At 40.8% G+C, this 22,839-nt stretch overlaps 2 protein-coding genes across 3 annotated transcripts in view; both read right to left on the reverse strand.

Moving 5' to 3' along the window:
* Positions 1-22,839, reverse strand: part of KDM2A (lysine demethylase 2A) — a 542,877-nt gene that overhangs the window by 460,453 nt on the left and 59,585 nt on the right. The window lies entirely within an intron of this gene.
* On the reverse strand, positions 3,079-13,427 carry LOC133376782 (olfactory receptor 5B12-like). 2 transcript variants are annotated; one of them, XM_061609557.1, is made up of 3 exons: positions 7,074-7,087; positions 4,625-4,632; positions 3,079-3,986 (listed from the first exon to the last, which is right to left on the reverse strand). In XM_061609557.1, the coding sequence occupies exons 1-3, from the start codon at positions 7,085-7,087 to the stop codon at positions 3,079-3,081; spliced, it is 930 nt and encodes a 309-aa protein (XP_061465541.1). The 2 variants fall into 2 exon arrangements, with proteins under 2 accessions (XP_061465541.1, XP_061465540.1); XM_061609556.1 differs by lacking the exons at positions 4,625-4,632; positions 7,074-7,087 and adding an exon at positions 13,416-13,427 and having other exon boundaries at positions 3,079-3,999.

The raw sequence follows: 22,839 nt of genomic DNA on the forward strand, positions 1-22,839 counted from the left end.
GGTCCTTTCAGCAGAGCAATAAAAAACATTTCTTTCTTTCTTCCCTTCCTTCCTTTAGGTCTTTAAATGAGTTTGGCAGTAACATTTGCCACAATTTTCTCCTCCCATTTTAATTAGTATGTATTTGGTATTTGTTTGTTTTGAGTGTTTCAAAAGCAATTTAAACCTCAAGCCTTTGTCTCCATGATGCACCAAGAAACTGTACAGATGAGTCAGACTTACTATGCTTCATGTGGCTCAGCAGGGGCTGGCTCTTCTGCTTCCCTGAAGAATGAAAAGATCTTTCAGCATTGAATGATACTATTCAGAATATTATATGGAATAAAAAAATAAATCCTGATTTCTATTGCCGCTAAGGTTGTCATGGCATTCTCTTCTGTCCTCCATCATTTTTTAAAAAATTAAAATTACTTCACCAGTTACGCAAACAGGACCAATTAAGCTGCAGAGTGTATGGACTCTGGTGTCTCTTAATAAAATAGCATGCACAGCCTGGTTCTATGCATATTTACTCTCATTATGTTCAAAGGCAGTGGCTGCGGGGGCTTACTCCCAAGTAAGTGCGCACAGGATTAGTCTTAGTCTCCTAACAATTAAGAGACCAATTTTCCATGTGTCTTAAAAAGTCCTTGCAATATTTCCAGGCTGCAGACTGCAAAGGCAGCTTTGAAAGGGCTTTCAACTAGCTGGTGCTGGAGTATTTCTATATTGCCTTGGGTGCTTTGGGACTTGATTGTCCTTTGAGCTATCCTTACATGAGCTCTACTGATGTGCTGTACTCGGGATCAAACTAGATGTGATTGCAGCAGTCTATTTTTTAATGCACATCTCTGCCCTATTCACATGCAAAGTGGCCGGTGCAGGTGGATGATAGGATTTGCAAAAAAAGTATAACTCAGTTACACAGATACACAACTTGTGTCCTTAGTAGAGATGGAAAGAGCTGTCCGCTTTTGTCTTCTCGGTTTCTCATTTTTCCAATCTTAAATTCAGTTTTCCACATTTCTGTAGTAATTTGTTATTTTTTTTAAAAAAAAATCCTCATGAGAATTCTTCAGCATTTTAGTGCAAATTTCTCATAATAAACCCATTTTTGTAGGCAATTTTGACTAATGTACATATTTTTGCAAGCAATTTCTCATCATATAATGCATTTTTGCATGCTGTTTTCAGGCATATACAGTATTCATTTTTATGCACACTTTCCATTAATATATGCATTTTTGTAAACATCATTTGGTTGGTAAACTACATCACAAAATTCAAATATGTGAATTTCAAAGCCCAATTAACACCAACAACGCCCCCCATAGTGGGGTGCCAATTCTGTGGTCTAGTCCTGTATAATTGATACTGCCAAAGCTCTGTTTGGGTATTCTCTTCAAATTTGTGTGTATGTGTGTGTGTGTGGGCTACATCTGCTGATCTCACCCATGTCACTGTGTCCCTGCCATCCCCATGTGCTGTGGGAGATAATATCTGTAAAGAAGAGGCTCCCCATGTGATCTGGAACTCTGATTGCACATGAAGGGAGCACCTGAGTAGGGATCATACAGTTGCAGTAGCGGCTAGTGTCCATTGGGTCTGGTGGGGCAGAAGGCAGGGAGACCAACACAAGGTGGATTCTGAGCCAGTAACAGACAGAGCTACCCCCTGGACTGGTTGTAAGTAAGAAGGCAGGCAGGTGGGGGCTGCCTGAGGGCAGACAGGTTGATATTTTGTATTTCTGTATTTTAATCTTTTGTACACCGCCCAGAGAGCTACTCTCTATGGGCGGTTTAAAAATGAAATAAATAAATAAATAAAAATAAAAATGGGGCAATGTCCCATTTGCCCTGAAAGACCAGCATCTACTGCACAGCTGGATAATTTAAATTGAAGAAGTGGTAATTTAAATTGAAAATATTAACCATGCTGGTAGTATTTAAAGGGTCCCTCACTCTGAACTCATTTGGTCAAATACAGCAATTTCTTATTAAGTGGAATTTTCACCATCAGCTCAAGACACGTATATCCCCCAGATCTTTGGGTCAGGTCGATATTTTCTACTGTGCATTGTTTGGGCTGCTGCTGTATTGTTATGATGAGTTCAAATTTGTTTTGTTTTTTAAACTTATTTTGGTGTTTTAGAGATTGTCTTCAGTATTAACATGTATTTTATTGTTTTATTGCTATAGAGTGAACTGCTCTGCAATCTTAATCAATGAGGGGTGGTCTATAAATGGAGTGCATGCATGTATGCATGCATGAAAATTTCTCAAGGGAGGAGCCATGTTAGCAGCTAAAGCCACAAAAAGGTTTTCTTGCACCTTAAAGACTATGAGATTGATTGTGGGCAGAACCATCAGAGGCAGGAAATGTTAGTGTCAGCTGGTACACACACATACATAGAGAAACAAATGCAACCAGAGGGACCAAAAGGCCATCAAATTAATCTTTGTGGCATTTTATGCGAAGCTAAAACTTATACAAGGTAAGCATAGTGATCATTCAAATGTGTTCTAATAAGTGATGGTAACACAATTGCTTTAGCTGTGCTAATACCTGTGGTAAGAGAAAAGACTGTAGCCTTAATTGAGGCCTAAAAGAATAGAATCAAATGTCTAAAGCTGCCATAGTCATTTCAGTAAGGACAGCTCCATGGAGGTAACAGATGTGTTTTGCCATGCATATATTAGCCTTTTGAGACCCATGTACAAGGTCTCTGTATATTTAAACTGGTGCCCACATGGGGAGGATTGTAGAGTATATAGGTTTGTTGTGGTTGTTCCATTTTTTTTGTTTTATAATTATTTTGTTAAATGATTATTACTATTTGAAAATTACTACATTTCTTTTTAACCCAGAGCAAAAGTAGCCATGTTGGCCCATAAGAAAAAAACACCAAAGTCCATATTAGGGCAATACCTTTATAAGGTCAACCAAATTATCACAAAATAATGTGCAAGCTTGTGTTTTTTAACATCCCATTTGGTGAAGAGGTCAGGGTGTGTGCATGCTCAACAACTTGCACACCATTCTGTGATATTTTCATTGGCTTAATAAAGGTATTGCCCTAAATAGCTTTTCCATTCATTACTAAAATAGCTTTATTCTCATTGATTGCCTGAAGGCCTCCTTCACTTCCTTGTTTCTTAAGCTGTAGATCAGGGGATTCAGCATCGGGACCACCACTGTGTAGAACACAGAAGCCACTTGGTCCCGACCCAATGAGTAGCTTGTATTGGGTCGCAGATATGTAAATATCAGAGTCCCGAAGAAGATTGTGACTGCTGTAAGGTGAGACGTGCAAGTGGAAAAGGCCTTCTGTCTGCCTTGAGCGGAACGGATCTTCAGGATAGCAGACAGAATGAACAGGTAAGAAAAGAGAATGATAAATAAGGATCCAATGGTGGTCAGACCAGCGAGAAAGGAAATGATCATTTCAGTGACATAGCTATCAGAGGACAGTGCTAATAGGGGAGGAGTGTCACAAAAGAAATGCCTGATGACGTTAGATCCACAGTATTGCAATCTGCTTATAAAACATACGGTTATCATGGCATTTGTGAAGGCAATAAAACAGCAACCAGCAACCAATGAGATGCAGATGCTCTGTGACATAACAGCTGAATAGAGCAATGGGCTACAGATAGCCATGTAACGGTCATATGCCATTGTGGCCAGCATGAAACACTCAGTACACACCCAGGCAACAAAAAAGTAGAGCTGAGCAAAGCATGCATTGAAGGAAATTGATTTGCCATCTGCTAGAAGGTTCATCAGCATCCTTGGGGTGATGACTGATGAGTAACAGATATCAACAACAGACAAGTTGCCCAGGAAAAAGTACATGGGAGTGTGAAGCCGGGTGCTGACCCTGATCAACTGGATCATCCCCAGATTTCCCATTAGGGTAATGATGTAGATTATGAGGAACACCACAAACAGGGGAAGCTGCTGTTCTGGACCTTCTGAGAATCCTAGAAGAACGAACTCAGTCACCACTGTGCAGTTTCCCTTTACATCTGTTACCACATCCTGAGATCTGTTAAGTAATGAGAAAAGATCATGTCAGTCCATTCTTATTACAACAGCCTTGGTGAAACATACTTAGAAATGAAGTTCTACTTAAGTGTCCTACCCACTTCATATATCCCTGTACTGCAGGTATGTGGAATAATTTTCAGCCCACATACATATTTCTAGGCAACCTTCTGCGGGTCACATGCCAGTGGTGTCTGGGGCCAGAAGTAAACATGGGCAGAGCAACAAATGTGATTTTTACCTTTGTACAGTAGGCTGGGTTTTATATACACTCACAGACTCCTCTCTCCATCCATCCATCCATCCATCCATCCATCCATCCATCCATCCATCCATCCATCCATCCATCCATCCATCCATCCATCCATCCATCCATCCATCCATCCAAGCAAGCAAGTTTTCAGAGTTCAAGGACACATTCCATCCAGGCAAAAAGCACTAAAGGAAGGTGCAAAGCAGGGGTAATGAGTGACCTGGGAAGAGATGTGGCTGGGGAGGGGTGTGTGGTCTGGGGAGAGTCCTGTGGGTGAGATGGAGAGGCTAGGGAGCTGCATTTGGCCCCTGAACCCAAGGTTCCCCATCCCTCCTGTACTGCCACAGTTACCACTTACTTCACAGTTACTCCCATTCTAATGTGAGAATATATTCTACCCTCAAGTATTTACATAAAGAGAAGGGAAATAATGTGGGTGCATTATCTAAACATGCTTTCAGGGAGAGCCAAACAATCAGATGGGGGAGGCTTGTAGCTTGGTGGTAGAGCACATGCTTTGCATGCAGAAGGTCCCAGGGTCAATCCCTGGCATCTCCAAGTAGGGCTAAGAAAAGCTTCTGCCTGAATCCCTGGAGAGCTACTGGAAGCCACCATGAGCTAGATGGGCCAGTGTTCTGAATTTGTGCAAGGCAGCTTCCTATCTTTCAGAAGTCTTCACAAATATTCAAACTGGCATTGGAGCGATCACAGAGGTGATAGCAGCAACCATGTTGACTCAAGGCCAGCATCTTGAGTATTAGAGATAAGCTTATTCCAACTTTCTTGATGTAATTGTAACATCTTTTTCTCTGATGAAGAAATATTGGTGAAATATGTTGGCAATAAATTATGTAGCCCTTCATTCTACACGACTGTCTTGTTGATTTTTTTTGAAGGTGGGTGGAATGAAACGGTGTGAATGTTCATTAAAGCTGTTTCTTCCCTCATTATCTTCCAAACTGCAGTTGTCCAGTCTCCGTTTCCTATCTGTAAAATGGGCGTTAGAACAACCTATCTCACAGAAGACATGCATGAATGAACACAATTGTAAAATCCTTTGCGCATTAAAAATGATATATAACTAATCTATAAAAACAGAGTTAAGTATTCAAGTCTAACCATCAGCCTCTCTGTCTGTGGCATTCATAAGCTTTGTGGAACATGAGCTGTTTTATCTTAGAGCCATTTCACATGTGATAATTTTCCTACCCAGAGATAAACAATAATTCCCATCCTGCAAAACCTAGGTTCAGAAAGTAAAATAAATTAACTTTATACATACATAATACATTTATGCAAATTTGGAGAACATTACTCTGATTGAAGAATGTAGATTTTGTCGTTGCAATATTTGGATTTTAATGTAGCATAAAAATCTAGATTCCTTGATAATGGCTACTCAGAATTACAGGTGTACTGATGACCTAAGCTTAAGGTGTTATAAATAGCCATGGGCAGACATGGGCCTGGTACTTCAGCTTCTCAAACCCAAATGAGCCAAGCACTACACTTCCATCTTAACAGGGCTGTTGAATATATGCAAGCATAACTTGTATCCATTTCATTTGTATGAACTGAATAGATCTGTATTAATTTCGTAGTGGAAAATATTTGAAATAGAAAATAATCCCTTATGTCCCATTAATACAGAACTTATAGACTTGACATAATAATACTTAACACTTGTCCAACTTTTTCAAATGTTTGAAGTAGTCCACATGCATTATCTCCCATATTGCAGATGGGGAAACTGAAGCGGAGACAAAGTGGTTTGCCTTAGGCACTTAGTGACTTCACAGCAGAGGTGAGCTTTGAACGGAGGACTTCATGATTCATAGCTCAGTCTCTTAAGAGGTATTCACATGTTATATTTAGTGAGAGTACTAACTGTGTATCTGTGTACACGACAGTTGATCTGTATACTCGTACAATAATTAGGAACATAGGAAGTCACCTTATACTGAGTCAGACCCACTGGTTTGTACAGCTCAGCACTTTCTACAGTGACTGCCAGTAGCTCTCTAGGCTTTCAAACAGGGAGTCTCTCCTAGCCCTACCTAGAGCTGCTGGGGATTGAACCTGGGACCTTCTGCGTGCAAAGCAGATGCTCTGCCCCTGTGCGATGACCCATCCATGGTTCACATGTAACACTCAACAAGTGTACAGTTTGTGGACCTGGGTACACAATAACTGAGCTATACAAATCAACAAGTGGTATATTTTTACAGAAACACTTGTCGATGTGTAGAGACAGTGTGGACCTGTGTTCAGTGTAACGCAAACAAGTGTTTTGTCACTGCACTACATCAGCTTACATAGCATAAACTGAGAATGAACAGAACAGGCTCACCTTGCACTCTGTAAGAGGTTCATGCTTGCTCATAGTTGAAGTCCTTCACCAGTGAAAAACAGGCTTTGGAAGCTTGCTCTGCTTCAGGGTGAGGATTAAGGCTTGTTTCATTTTCTGTGAACCAGGAGAAGACTCCATTGTCCAAGGACAATGACAGTCTGGAGAATCTAATATGGAGGAATATTCTTGTTTCTAATTCTTGTTGCATATATTCTGTTATTTGAATGTTAACCTAAAATCATCCCCTTGCCCCATCAAGATACAACACTAACATACACCCTGATTCTGAAAGCTATGTCTGGATTGTAACAGAAGATAAGTTACAAGAAGCATTCAGTTTGGTTTTTGGTTTTGCAATATCCCCTCCTGATGCTGACAAACTTGTTCATTGCCTCAGATCTTTTCAGACATCAGTTGGCTTCTCTTTGTACCATACAAAGGTACTTTGTAAGAACCATAAGCCTCTTGCTTACAACAACCAGTGCCAGAGCTCAAAATTTTAAACTGGTAAAATTTTCCATAACTGTAACTAATCCCTTACATGAATTCCATAACTTTGTCGAATTTGGGTGACTTCTCTTTAGCACGTTCACAATCTGGAGGGTAAGTGATGTTATCTCCCATCACATCCCCAAAAGGGAACAGGGAGTCAGGTTAGGCATACAACTTGTACTTTAAAACAAAATGCATTTTCTCACCTCAAGATGGGAACAGTGTAATTCCTAGTCAGCTCATTATAATCTACAATACATTCCAGCAGTATAGCAGTTTATAGTGGCACCTCTTGCCCTGCAAAATGAAATGATGGCCCCCTCTTGACCCTGTATTGCAAAGCTGACAGGATATTAAAATAGTAGTGGTGGACTTTCAAAGTGAAAGCAGTTTTCTATCACAGCAAAGGAATGACTATATCATCATAACCATCAGCGGTATATATATAAAAACATCTATTTGCACCAAGCGCTGTACAAAAATGGAAACAGTAGGTCCCCGCCTCCAGGCTTACAATTTAAGGAAATATGAAGCAAAAGGAGAGGGGAGTTGGAGGGAAAGAGGAAAACTTAGAGAAATATCAAAAATATAAAGTCATATTTGTTCAGCTTGTAAGATAGTCAGATCTACTTTAGCAGTCTGTTAAAGCTCAGGACTGGTAAGATCGAAATAAATAAAGGCCTTGATGGCACAACAGTCTTTATCTAGGCTTTGGATTTTCTATATTTCTTCTACCAACCACAGGGGAGACTCCTGAAGTGCCAAACACAACAATCTCCCTCAGGAAAGAATCTGTGCAGCACAACGGGGCAATGGGGCCTGATTTGCTGGCACAAAGCTTATGCGGTAGTTAGACTATTCTGGTATTCCTTGAGCATTTGTTCTGATTTGTTCGTGGGGAGGTTATATGACAATGAGCATTCATCCTGATTTACTTGTGCAGTGTTTATACATCTTCCCATTAATCCCATTAATGATTAATTTTTATGGCTTATTTGAAGGTAGAATTAAAACATTGTATATGTTCATATGTTTATGGAACGGTACTAATCAAATGTGCATGTAGAAAGCAATCAATGTGCTTGTGGTTGGGTGGTCAGTGTAAGTCAGTGGAAATGAGTCCATGCTCCTCCATGGGATGCTGAGATCTTCTCCAATGGTTTACCACCAGGTCTACTTAAAAGTTTTTTCTATTTTGACATCATCCAGGGAAACAGTTGGCCACATTGCTGTATACCTTTGGAGGAGGATAAAATGACCTATTTGCATGACTAGTTACCCTGGGGTGACATGACAGAACTCCAGAATTCACTTCAGTTTCTGATTTATCTGTTGCAATAATTAAGCACCTTCACAGATTCAGAGGGTATATGCAGGCTTCTGCATGTGTATCCCTACTTAGTTGGCAACAGTATACTTAGATTGCTTCCAGATGTTCTGTTTATTGGGCATTGATTTGTTTGTGGGGAAATTAGATGAGGTCAGCTACTTATTGATAATTTATTCAGATTTGTTTGCTGTGCATTTTCTTGTTACTTTTTATATTGCAAAAAGTCTGATCATTTGGGGAAGTGGGTTTGTTGTGCAAGAGCTCCAAACCAATTTTAATGGCACAACCTTTATTGGACAGTGTGTTGTTGAATCCTACCAGAATCTAGCAACAGCCTGGAAATGCCCTGAAATCTTAATGTTCAAGAGGGAATTAGTTATTAGTTCTTCGAAAGGGGAGGTTAGGTATGTGTCTAGATTCAGATCCCTTCGTTCTACCTTTCCCAGTACCTTTCCCACAAAACAGCTGATCATTAAAGAAATACTCTGCACATGTAGCCCGCACTACTGTGTGTGTGGCCTGTTGGACCAGAGCAAAGGTATTTGACACAATTTATTCAAAAGTACAATTGGAAGCATATGTTGAACAATTATTGTTGTAGTAAGTTAAATTTGAATGTTGGCTACTCTAAGATGACAATTTGTTTCAAACACACACCTCCCCCACAATTATTCCTGCAATATTGCATAATAGATTTTTTAAAAAGTGTAACAATTACTTTAACATACTGAAACAGATTACTTTTTCAAAATCAAATTCAACCTGGTTATTCTGTTGCAAGTCTATGATCATTATGGTTATTGACATTTTTTCACGTAGCATTCAATATACAAGATTTATTTATCTAGATGGTTTAGATCCTGCCTTTTATATAAGAGCATCATGATGGCTTCCATTACGGACTGTCAAGAAAATAAAATGCATACTAACCTGCAAAAAGTATGCAAACCAATTGATCAACCAATCAATTTTTAAAAAAATTGATAAAAACAAGTGAGGCCCAGAAACCAAAACAAACCAAATAGAAGCAGCAGGGAGCAATTAAAAGGGTCAATTGTCACTAACAGTTATTAAAAGATGTAGAAGATTCAGTTGCCAGAGAACATGGAACACAAGTTCATATAATCTACTTATTGGAAGGTAGAGCACAGTGGCACCAGTTAAATTCTCTTACAGTTCGGATTAGTCCATTTTTTAAATCTCAAAACCTTTTTGTTCCCAGCCAGTAACATTTTATGTTACAAAATGATGTGTCAAAGATGCAAACCTTTTTCATCAGTTGACAATGAAAGTATGCAACCATAGTATGAATGAACAGCATCAGCAATAGCTATTATAAATGCCTTGCATCACATCCTCATACCATCAACTTTCTTGCAACTCCAGCTTTTGCATAAGGAGATATAGTCCTGAAAAGTACATAACCAGGGAAAGTTCAGTTAATAAAGACCTGAAAACCAGCTGAAGCTATTTTAATTAATCCATAGTTACTACATCAGTTTGGTGGATAGCTACTAAATTGTGTGAAGGGATTCTCAATTTGGGATTGATTTTATGAAAAGGTACTTATGAAAAGTTACTTATGAAAAGTCTGTAGAGAAGAGGGAGCATAAATCCATAGCTAAAGCTATGGCTGAGATCCAGTGTATTTTATGGGGTTTATTAATGTCACTTTGTACAATTATGCAACAATGCAAAAGCAGACAGAGAAATAGGTCTGAAGTGGCCAGCCAAGCAGCATGGTGACTGCCAACGCTTCTTGACACTCACATAAAATATGGGGTGATGAATCCTTGATTAATAATGGATACAAAAGCAGAACATTGTTGTACATAACCCCACACAGTTTCTATACCTGATACTTGATCCATTAAAATCTGAACAGGCCTACAAATAAATACTGAATAGCCACTAGATGTCACCAAAGATCTATCTGTATGAAGCTAATGCAATGTTATTGGCAATTTAAGAGATACAGTTTCTGAATTCTGACCTGGTGATATATTCTTTCAAACTCCCTTTCAAAACCTCTCTGTTCTGTGAAGCCTTTGGCTTAACCCCTTCAGCTTCACTCTGTATTCGAACTATGCCTAAATATAGGTGCAACTGCAACTGCATTTGCATTTACTCATTCCCTATAGTTCTTGGCCCTCATTCTCCCAACCAGTTGTATGCAATCATTGTAAGATTTGTCATTTGCCAGATCCTTGGGACAGGGACTTATCTCTGTTGCTTATGTTGCACTGTAAAGCACCATGTACAATTATGGTGCACAATGATGATATGTTGTTATTATTTCAAATCAGAGTGCCTTATAAGAGTTCAGAGCTTCTGCAGGTTCATTAACAGAACAATTGACCTAAGGTCAACAATAGCATGACAAGTTTTGAAAATCCATTAAAGCTTACACACTGCACAGAATTCTGCGCCCCCCACAACCCTTACTTTACTTTTTTGCACCATTTGGTAATTTGAGGTCATATTTTTATAGGCCAATGCTTTAGACAAAGTTTGGTCATGGCTGTGGCCTTCCAGATGTTGTAGGACTTCAGTTCTCAACAGTCACAGTTAGCACGGGCAGTGGTTAGGGATCATGTGAGTTGTAGTCCAGCAACTTTTGGAGGGCCACAAGTTCCCCATCCCTAGCTTAGATCACCCTTCTTTGGCGTTGCCTTGTTCAAGTTCCAAAGGCACTGTGATATTTCTCAAGGTTCTCATTGTTTAGGAACTTTTTGTATTCACTGAGCTGTACCTTTTCTCTCTATGTAAGACACAGAAAGAAAGGAAACAACAGTGCAGCATCCTACATAGCACTTCAAAGATGGTGCTTTGTCACTTATCTTTCCAGTTCTTCCTTTTAACCATAATGGGTGAGAAAGTGATGCAAGTCAGCAGCAAAGTTTGGAGAAGGATGCTCATTACAGTCTCTTGAACCTCTAGGAACGTAGGCTTTCCTTGTGGGGTGATCCAGTTGTGCTGCTGTATTAATGTGATCTACTGATTTGTGATGCATTTTCTTTTTTGTTTTATGAATGTTTTATTGGTGATTTTATATTGTTCACCACCATGATATTTTTAATTTTATTTATTTATTATTGAATTTGTAACTCCTCTTTCCTCCAAGGAGCTCAAGGTGGTGTACATGTTTCTTCCCCTCTTTCCATTCTCTCATCACAACAACCCTGTGACTGGCCCACGGTCACCCAGTGAGCTTCATGGCTGAGTGGGGATTTGAACCTTGGTCCTCCAGATCATAGTCCAACACTCTAACCACTTTGCCACACTGGCTCTTTTAAAGTTTCTTAATGTTGGCAATATTGAATTTTTTGGAAAATACTACTACTGCTACTACTACTATTACTACTATCACTATCACTATTACTACTACTTCTGAGTGAGACCATTAGCCTTTCTTGCTCAGTATTGTCTGTATTGCTGGCAGCTTCAGGCAGGATTCTCTCTCAGCCCTACCTGGAGACGCTAGCGACTAAACTTGGGACCTTTTGGATGCAAAGGAGATGCCCTGCTACTGAGCCCATGATTCTTCCCTGTACTGTAGCATGCCCAGAAAGAGATGTCCTAGGGTTGATTGAAAATGGCCTCCCAAAGTTCTCCACTGTATTTGCAGTTAGGAAAATTGGAGGGAGGGCAAACATTCTCCAGGGAGGGCAGAATTCTCCAAATGTTGTTGTGGGGGGGTGTCTGAAAAAGGAATGTCTCAGGGAATTTCTCAGAAAATAATGAAACTATATGATTAGTTCATAGCAGTAGATGAAGGAAGCAACTGGCTAAAAGAGGACTGGAAGGAGTAGAGGGTCAAGCCCATGCTTTCCTTTGACAATACTGAAATAATACTAAACCAATGATTAAAGCTGGATCTATAACTGTGCCATGCATTTCCCACTTTTTGAGGCAAGGCAGGCCCAATCTTGCCTTGCCTCATGCCCATTCTGGCCATGGGGCAAACCTTCTTCTGCCTGTAGCCACACAGCTGGAGAGTCTGAAGAGAATTCCAGAGAAATGGGCCACCTTCTGTAAAGGCCTTGCTCTTTGCTCTTGCCAGTGTTATTTCATGGAGCTCCCTTGATGAGCTCAATGGTCAAGGAGGTTGTTGTCATCATCATCATCATCATCATCATCATCATCATCATCATCCAAGTAGCACAAGATGGTGCACATAGATCTCCCCCTCTCTATTTTATCCTTATGTCTTTCAAATGGGAAGAGCTGCTCTGTAACATATACTAATCTATATCCAGGCCTTTGAGGGCATTAAAAATTATAACAACCATTGTGAATTGTACTCAAAAGCTAACAGATAGTCAGTTCAATTCACCTGAAATAAATGTGACATGTTCATGATGCTCCATGCCTGCTTAAAGATGGGCTGCCATGTTCTGAGGGCAGATCCTTATACAGGAGATTATAGTAGTCAAGCCTGTGAGTTACCACAGCCTGAATAACAGCTGCCAAATTCCTTTCTTTCTCTCCAGATATATTTTCCATCTCCTGATTAAGAGGATAAGATGGTGGTGTGACTCTCTCTTGGCTTCAGATGCCACTGGTGCAGATCAAGATCAGGAAATGCTAAACTACATACCTGATTCACCAACGCACATATTTATTTATTTATTTATTGTATTTATATACCACCCCATAGCCAAAGCTCTCTGGGCGGTTTACAATAATGAAAAACATTAAAAACAAATATACAAATTTAAAAACACATCTTTTAAAAACAATTTAAAACACATGCTAAAATGCCTGGGAGAAGAGGAAAGTCTTGACCTGGCGCCGAAGAGATAACAGTGTTGGCGCCAGGCGCACCTCATCACAAACATTATTCCATAATTTGTGTATGTATGTATATACGTGCATATGTGGAAGCTAGGGATAGGTCTGACTTCCCATGTTTCCTAGGGTGCTGACGCAAGTGATAACTGACGTAAGAAACTCCTTTCTACCATTAACACCATTTAAACTGCTTAGAATATATTTTGGCATATAAGCAGTATATAAGTCAGCTGATAACAACAACAACAGCAAACAATAGCAACATGTGAATAGGGTTTGTCCAGAGTTAAATGGAAGAAACAGCTATATTTCATCCACATGATATTCTCCAGTAATGTGGCCATATCATTTGAATGGTGCACATGTGCTTTTCATTCCTGTGAAGATGTGAGCTTCAGTATGTGTATTATTAGTTACCCGGTCCAACCAAGAAAAATTACACATAACCATCTAATACAGCACCAGATTCTGGAGGCCTGTATTGGGTAAAAAGTTATCTGTACCAGGACTGATTTTTACAGTAAGACTAGGGACAGGGAAATCTGTTAATTTTTGCTTTGTCTCAGTTTTTCATTGTTCCTTTCTTTAGTTTAGTTCTCCACATTTCCACTTCAGATGTGATTTTTTTTAAAAGAAAAGGCCTCATGAAAATTTATCAGCGTTTTAGTGCAATTTTTCCCCTAACACACATGTTTGCAAAGTGATTTTCCGTAATGTAATGAATTTTTAATGTTATTTTCAGTAATATATGCATTTATATGCACATTTTACCCTAGTATATGTCTTTTTGTACACATTACTTGACTGGAGAACTGTACTGCAAACTTCAGAGAATGTTGAATTTTGAAGGATAACTGTGTTTCAGTTCTCATATTGTTTTGGAAAGTGCAAATTATGTAGGTTTGCCTTTAAATGTGCACTGAATCAAATTTCTCCCCCATCCATAAGTAAGAGCATGCTATGATGGCAGAAGTGTAGGAATCTAGGGTCTCACACTGGTTTGGACAATGGCTAAAAACTCTGAAAGGCAGGAGCTGGCAGGCCGGTTCACCTCACAGAAATCTCTTAGAAGGTTTTCTGAGCATTTTGCTTCAAGCTTGCTTTCTAGGAGGGCTAAAAACTTTTTTTTTTTTAAAGAAAGTTCAGAATCTGGGATCCTGCTGACTGTGGGCCTCAGCAGACCTGTTTGAGGTGCATGACTTGCATCCACCGGGGGTTGTGCATTCAGTATTGTGGGCCTCATTCTGTGGAACTCCTTCCTGGTTGAGATCAGACAATCCCTTCCTTGGTGAACATCAGGTGTTTGACAAAGACCTTGCTATGTCAGCAGGCATTTGAAATAAGTTGTACTATGCTTATTTATGGAACTTAAGTTTTTACATGTGCCTTTTATTTTAAGCTCTGTATCATTTTGATTGTTTATTGATTTTTTGTGTAAACTGCTTTGTGACTATCTACAGCGAAAAGTGGTCGATAAATGCTAGAATTAATGAATGAATGAAACAAAGAAACAAACATTGGCAATGGGATAGCACCCTCCATTTCACTTGAGGGCACCAGGCTAGCTGAAGTGCCACTGGGCAGGCACACAAGCTCCATCTATACTTGGGTATCACTCCCCACCACAGTATCTGCCATCTGAGTGACTGCCTCACTCTGCTTAATGGTAGGACTGGCCCTGCCCCATCTCACATTTACTGTGGACAAAGAATGCTCACTAGCCTTCCCGACAGGGATGGTAATTTGCTCCCAGCGTGAGGAGGCCATGATTGAAGTTTCAGTTTAAAGCATAATGGATTAATGTTCCTCTTCCATAACTTCTTCTGTGTGACTGACTGGAGTCAATATGTCATACTTTAACCTGCATGCAGCTGCTTTCTATAAGCAGGTCTCAGTTAAAACTACCTGTTCTGGGCTTTGTTCTGTGGGGTCAGCAGGAGATAGGACAAATAATGGGCACAGACTGGGAAAATGCAGACGTATGGCTTAGAAGAATGATACTCATGCTTGGATTCATTCTGTCATATGTAATAGAACAGAAGGTAAAATCATATGATTAATGTTCTGTGTAATCTTGCAGTTGGAGATCATATAATTAGCTTTCTTCTCTTCATCAATCTCTCCTAGGGAATTTACTGTAGTAAATTCTTACTCCTTTTTGGGGAACGAAGACATGCACCATGGAGACTGTCTGCACTGTTTCAGTCTAATGGTCCCAACTCTGGCAAGAAAACAAAAATGAAAATTCCCAGGGGTTTGCCCCTTTGGGTGCTTCTGCCTCTGGATTTGAGGTGATCAGTTTAATGCAACTGACTCATATCTTCAGTAACAGTGTCAACTCCCAACTATACTAATAAGCCCTCATGGGCATGATTAAAAAGTTATTGCTTGCCAGCCTGCCATTATGTAACTTATGTGGGAAGTCTGAAAGTTCTGGCAAATTGGCTCCTTGGTGCATCATTAAAATTCAGCTCAGTTTCAAAGACATTACTTTATATTACAGAAAGGCAGAAGCAGGTTCTCTGGAACTAATGATGGTTTGGACATGATGCCCTAACTTAGAACAATGAGAAAGATGCCTGCGCATTATGACAAAATTGGCCCCATGATTCCTCCTTCTGCTTATCTTGCCCAGAGCTGTCCATCATCTTCACACAGCATGGTTCTGCCCCTTTGAGCTAATCCCATTAGATAAAATGGGTCAGTCCACATTCCCACCAGAATAGTCCCTCTGTGCAAATATTTATATCTATAGATGCCTGGGCAAATTAAGATGGCAGGTCGCTGGCTTCTTAACAGCACTGCACTTTGCAGTGTGCCAAGCTGCCCTGTAAGCAATATTATATTATATTATATTATTATACATACATAGAGATATTGTAAAGGAGGGAGGGAAAGGGTTAGGACATCTGGGGCCCAGCACAAAAGGCCCAGAGCTTGGGCTCCCCCTAACAAGACCTCTGGTGTGAATGTTTGCATGCCTGTAGTATGTGTTGTGTGCATGCATGATTCATACAAATCTTTCCCCTCAAAAAAGTAAAAAAAAAAGAGGCTGGGCAGATTGTCTGAACATACTATTAGGTGCACCACAGTCTCTGAGCAATGAGGGATTTCAGGCATGCCAGTGCATACCTCGGGTTTTGTTTCCTTGGAATGAAGGTCCCCGGAGACTGTGGGGTCTTTGTGATAGATGGTTTTATATACACACATGTACAGGCTGAGCCTAAGAAAGAAGGGCTCACAGCGTTAACACTCCAATAGATCTTGCTCACCCATTAGGTTTCTAGCCACCTCTGCCCCCCAAAAGCCATAGCTTTGGATTTAGCACAGAGAGCAAGGCAAGCCTCTGTGTCTCTTCCCAGCCCAGTTCAAGACAAGACTGACCTCAGGCCTACAGTTATTTTACCCTCACCAATGGCATCACTTCCAGCAAGGGCAGCAGGGAGAAAACCTGCCCTCTCTAACCCATCTTCTGGAAGTATTCCCAGCTAGTATTATCTGTGGTAAACAGTCACTTTGTACTCTTTAGTTATGCAAAGAGATACTTAACAGACTTGGCTAGAGCCATTAACTTCACAAAACAACTTTTGGTTTGATTATTTTAGCAGTCGCTTTTCCCACATAATCCCATCTCACAGATACAGAATCACAGGATTGGAGGGGACCCCAAAGATGACATCTGATAGCCTTATCCTCCATGAATGTGTATAATCCTCTTTTAAAGCCATCCAAGTTGATGACCAATACTACATTTTGTGGGAGCAAATTCCTTAGTTTAACTAAGTGGAGTTCTGCCATCTCATAGTAAGTGATTGCATCCTGTCTAGTGACCATTAGGAACACTGAGAGAGGGCATGGAGATTCACAACATGAAGGCAGTGATCTGGTGGTGGTAACTTCTAATCTAAATAATACAGACAGAGCAGGAATCAGTTATCATAGGCAGGCCAATTTTTAGCATTATCTGCATGGCCAGAGTATCAGTATCAGTATCATCATCATCAGTATCAGTATCATCATCATCATCATCATCAGTATCATCAGCATCATCAGCATCAGCATCAGCATTTCTATGCTTCCTTTTGACCAAAAGGCCCTCAAGGCGGCTTACAAAAAATAAACACAAATACAGAATACACATCAAGAAAAACAATGCAATTTACAAAAAATAGATAATAAAGTATTAACATTATTAAAAAGCAGCAACAACAACTTTCAAAGACAATACATGTAGACTGTATATTTATGCTGGGACTTCCAGGGGTCATTGTATCAAAGTTTTAGGAATAGGTAAGGCTACTGCTATTTTTCTGATGGTATGCTCTGATATGGAGTACTGGCACTCTTTTCTTTTTGTGAAACAGTGGGGAACCTTTTTGACCTGACAGGACAAATCATTATCTCCTTCCACCCCATGGGCCAACTTTGACAGGGGGAAGGACCACCCAACTGTCAATCATCTAATGCCATAATGACCACTGGTGATTCACAGGTGAGTAGTCCCACCCATCTATCAAAGTTGGTCCCCGGGGTGGGGAGAGTGTGAGCAGGATTAAACCCTCTCCATCAGCTGAGTGGGAATGTTGTGGCCCTCCAGATATTGTTGTACTCTTACTCTCATCAACCCAACCAACATGACTAATGGCCAGAGATGATGCAAACTGTAGTCTAGCAACATCTGGAGGGCCACAGCATTCCTATCCTTGGTCTATACTGACTCACAGCAGCTCTCCAGGGTTTCAGACAGAAGCCCTTCCCCGCCCTACTTGGGGATTGAACCTTGAACCATTTGCAGGCAAAGCATGTGACCTACTAATGAACTACAGCACTTTTCTAAAAGTGGGGCCATATTCCTGCCTTTTTCTTGTTGGAGATTGAACTCCTGTCTCCTGCTTCTCAGGGCTGACCTTAGGGGTGGGCAAGTTGGGCGGTTGCTTGGGACACTGAGCTGAGCTCAGTGGCTTTTAAAAAATGTACTGTCTGCCGTGAACTATGGTGGCAAAAAGCAAGTTTCTGTAATTTTTTTAAAAGATTCTACAGGTTGTTTGAATACTAATGACAAAAATCTTTCTTCAGTTAGCTTTAAAGTGTTTCTTTTTCATTCCACTTTGATATCATTTGCACTAGATAAAAATCAGTAGAACACAGCTTTATTTTGAGACAATGTTACTGAGCACTTAGCACTTTAAATACTATAAACACTATAAGCACTATATAAATAATGATAAAATAAAGTCATAAGCTGTAAGAGGCCAGCTTGATACCTTTATAATTTATCGCTATGGACACACTTGCAGTTATACTGGTTTCAGTGCATCTCCACCTCTGTGTTGTGAATCTGGGGACACATCATGTCTGTCAAACTCCACCCCTATTTACTAAAAAACTGTTTTTTTGAGATTGGATGTGTTTTCTAAAAAACGGTTTTTTTTTTTTAGATTGGATGTGTTTTCCTTTCACGCCAGCTTCAAAATTGATTTGATTTTGGTCAATCAATCCGTTGCAACTTTGAGGTGTATGCAGAAACACTTTGCTGTGGGCAGTCCTAAAAGGTTTGATATCAGCAGTGGGGCTGGGTGTATTCCAATCAAACAATAAAGATGTGTGCAGCTGGGTGCAGATTTATCTGGCTGCACCCAGACAAAATGGTCTCCCTGCTTTTTAAGGAGCTAGTGTGCATGTAACCAAGATTACAGTGCAAGATGACATTGAATCACAACATGTAATTGTTACATAATGGGACCTCTGCCGGCCATGGTGAAGTAAGTATGTTATATAGTTGTGAATGCCACCTACGTTCTCCAGGCAAGGTGCCACTGGAGAGTAATTTTCTGTGGCGGTTGCCACAGGGAAAGTTATAGGAGTGGTGTGTAGCCAGGTGTCAAGGGAGTTATCCTTCCTGAGTGAATAGTGAAGGCCAGCAGCAGGCCACAACCAGCAGCCCCATGAGACTGATTGCAGGAAGAGGAAAGAAACTGTGACAAAAGGGGTTTGGAATTTGGAGGAGGTACTCAGGAGAAGAGCTACCTGATCCCTAATCCCTTATCCCCATGTAAGAAAAAGTGAAGTACATCTATCATTTGGCGGTGAGACTGCTCACTGGGGCAGGGTATCGCCAACATGTCACCCTGCTGCTGAAATAATTGCACTGGCTGTGTCAGCTCTACACTGCATCAGCAGTGCCAGGGAGGCTGGAAATTCCTGGGTCTTTGGCAGGGAAGGAAAGTCCTTAGCCAGCAGTCAGGTTGTAAATCTGCCAGGCCTATCCGAAGCGTACTTGCCGAGTCAGAAGTCCAGAAGCGAGGTCAGTGGAGATCCGGGATCAATTGCCAAAGAGGTCAGTCAAAGAGATGCTGCAGGGAAACTAGGTCTACACAAAACCACGCCTGACGTTGCAGTCAGCAACAAGCTGCAGCCAAGGTGTGCCTTATAAAGAGCAGGATGGACAGCAGGTGTGAGCCCTCAGCGTTTGGGCCTTAAGGAGACAGGCCTGCCTCTCTTCTGCCTGACCTTCTGCTGTCTACGTTCTGCAGGTGAGGGGGGAGTATCCTGTTCACTGTCTGTGTCTGGCTGCAGGGCCTCTGCTGTCCCTGGGGTGCTCTGCAGCTGAGGGGCAGAAGGAGCTGGATTCTCAGGAGGCTCCTCCGTGTCTCCTGCTGCTCCTGGGTCTGCTGCTGTTACTCCCGAGTCGTCCTCATCTGAGGAGTCCTCTGACGGGGCCATGACAGGCTGCCCATTTGCTACCGGGCCAAGTTCAAGATTCTAGTTTTGGTGTACAAGCCCTATACAGCTTGGGACCAGGATACCTGAAAGACCGTCTTATCCCTTATATACTCAATCGATCACTGCGCTCTGCAGGTGAGGGCCTCCTGCAGATACCATCTTATCAGGAGGTCTGTTCTGCACAACATAGGAAACACCTTTAGTGTGGCAGCACCTGCCCTGTGGAGTTCCCTCCCCTTAAATATTAGGCAGGCACCATCTCTGGTATCTTTTTGGCGCCTATTGAAGACCTCTCTCTTTCAACAAGCCTTTAAAGTTAAGACTTTATCCCAATCTGCATCTGTGTTGGAATTGCTTTTTAATATGTTTTGCTGCCCTGGGCTCCTGCTGGGATGAAGGGTGGGATATAAATCAAATAATAAATAAATAAATAAATAAATAAATAAACCTTTTAAAAATGTTTTTAACCTTTTTTTAAAGATGTCTTGAAAGCTTTTAAAAAATGTTTTTAAAGATATTTTGTTTTAATTTATTTTAAAGTCTGTTTTATGATGTTTTAAAGTGTTTTTAGTGCTTTTGTTCGCCGCCCTGCGCTTATGCTGGGAGGAAGGGCGGGATATAAATCAAATAATAAACAAACAAACAAACAAATAAATAAATTCTGCTTGAGCCCAGGACAAGGAGGAGCTGCTAGTGACAATTCTCACATGTAGTCCATGCATGCAATAATTCTTGCATATGGCCCCCAACTATGTACACATATGCATGGGCTTTTGTAGGGGGCAGCAGCAAGGCCCTATAAACCCTCTGGGTGGCCCTGGGTGAGTGGTGGGGGTGCCAAAGGCACTCCTTGCCCAGGGCGCTATTTATCCTAGGGTCAGCCCTGATGCTTTCCAACCCAATAACCCAACACCTGGACATGTACAGCTGTGCTCATGTAAGGGGTTTCCATGTAATTGTGAATCCTGTGGCAATTAGAGGTCCTAATCACATGTACCAGTCTTACGGATTTCCAGGTGAATATGCATAGGCACCTTTCACACCAGTGTTGAATGCATGGAGTTCAGGGGTAGGGCCAGACAGCATGGTGCTGCTTTCCCCACACTCATGCAGTAACTGTGTGTATGTGTGGTGTGTGGGTGGCCCTACTGTCTTCAGAGAAAACAGAGCATGCCAGTATAGGATAGACTGTGGTTATTTTATTAACACAGACAAAGAAAAAAAATCCACATCTCATGATACGAGTGTCAGAGCAGGAAAGCTTGATCAGTGGTGGAAGATCACAGAAATAGCATTGGGTGGCATTGGTGTAACAGGAAGACATTTGGAAAGTAAGACAGGTATCAACCATAGCATTCAGAAATCCCCCAATGTATGACACAATCAACCAAAAGATCACACAGACTGAGGGACACAGAAGTTTTATAGAACAGTGGGTTGCAGATGGCCACATGCTGATCATACGCCACTGCACCTAGGAAATAGCACTCCATATTCCCCAAGCCAATAAAGAGGAACATCTGTAGAACACATTCTAGGAAAGTGATAGTTTTATTCGTTGCCCCCAAAACTGCTAGGATTTTAGGGGTGATGACAGATGTGTAAAAGACATATATGAAAGCCAAATTGCTTAGGAAAATGTACATGGCGGTGTGGAGTCCGGGATCCAACTTGATCAGCACAATCATGCCTAAATTCCTTACAAGGGTTATAATATGTATCGCTAGGAACAACAAAAAAAGTGGATGCTGTAGTTCTGGGCAGCCTGTCAACCCCACAAGGATGAATTCAGTCCTTGCTGTGTGGTTTTCTAGCATCACTTCCCCTGCAATACATTTTTTCCCTGTGCAGAGATAAAGAAAGAAAAATATATGTCAGGCACAATTGATTGCACTAGAAATATGGGCCTCTGGTTCATTTTGAGAAACAGTTTATTATGGGCTCCTCCAGATGACCTGCTTATTGAGCATTCATCCTGATTTGCTTGAATAAAGCTTACACAGAGATTACACGATGTCTGGTCTTTACTGAGCATTCATTCTAATTTGTTTGTGTGGAGGTTATATAACCATGAGCATTCATCTGACTGCTTGTGCAGTGGTTATACATCTTTCTGTTAATCATTAGTTCATCCCACTCTTTTCAGTGATTTCCCCATCACTTTCCCAGCTGTAAAATGTCCATCTTTTAAAAAGTGGATTTGTTGCACCAGGATGACACAGCTCTTTAATCGATTTTAATTGCACAAACCTAAACTGCTGGTGTGCACTTAAATGTCTCTTGCAAAATACTTACAATCTGGAGTGTGTTATATGGTGAACTCTGTTTAGGCCCTGTATCTGTTGAACTTGTTTCCATTTTTATATTGTTTTATTATGAGATTGTTGTATTTCAATTGTTGTAAGCTGTTCTGAACAATGGAAAGGTGAGATCTACATCTTCTGAATAAATGAATGTTATATGGCTCCCACAAGTCAACAGCTGAGACTTTATCCACCTAGGGATGTAGTTAACTACTATGTTGCGCTAGAGCAAGCCAGGTCAAAGTTTCCCACTAGGACAATGGGACTTTCTTCCCCTCTGCTCCCCCCATGTGCCCTCACTCCAGACAATCAGGGGAACCCCCAGAATATTATTTATTTATTTATCAAATTTATTTCCCACCCTTCTTCCCAGAAGGAACCCAGGGTGGTAAACAAAAACACTAAAAGCTCTTTAAAACATCTTAAAAACAAAAGACTTTTAAACAATAAAACAAAACATCTTTGAAAACATCTTTAAAAAACAACTTTAAAAACATCTTACAAAGCAATTGCAGCACAGATACAGATTGGGATAAGGCCTCCATTTAAAAGGCTTGTTGAAAGAAGA

The sequence above is a fragment of the Rhineura floridana genome, chromosome 2 (assembly GCF_030035675.1).
Source record: "Rhineura floridana isolate rRhiFlo1 chromosome 2, rRhiFlo1.hap2, whole genome shotgun sequence".
NCBI lineage: Eukaryota > Metazoa > Chordata > Lepidosauria > Squamata > Rhineuridae > Rhineura > Rhineura floridana.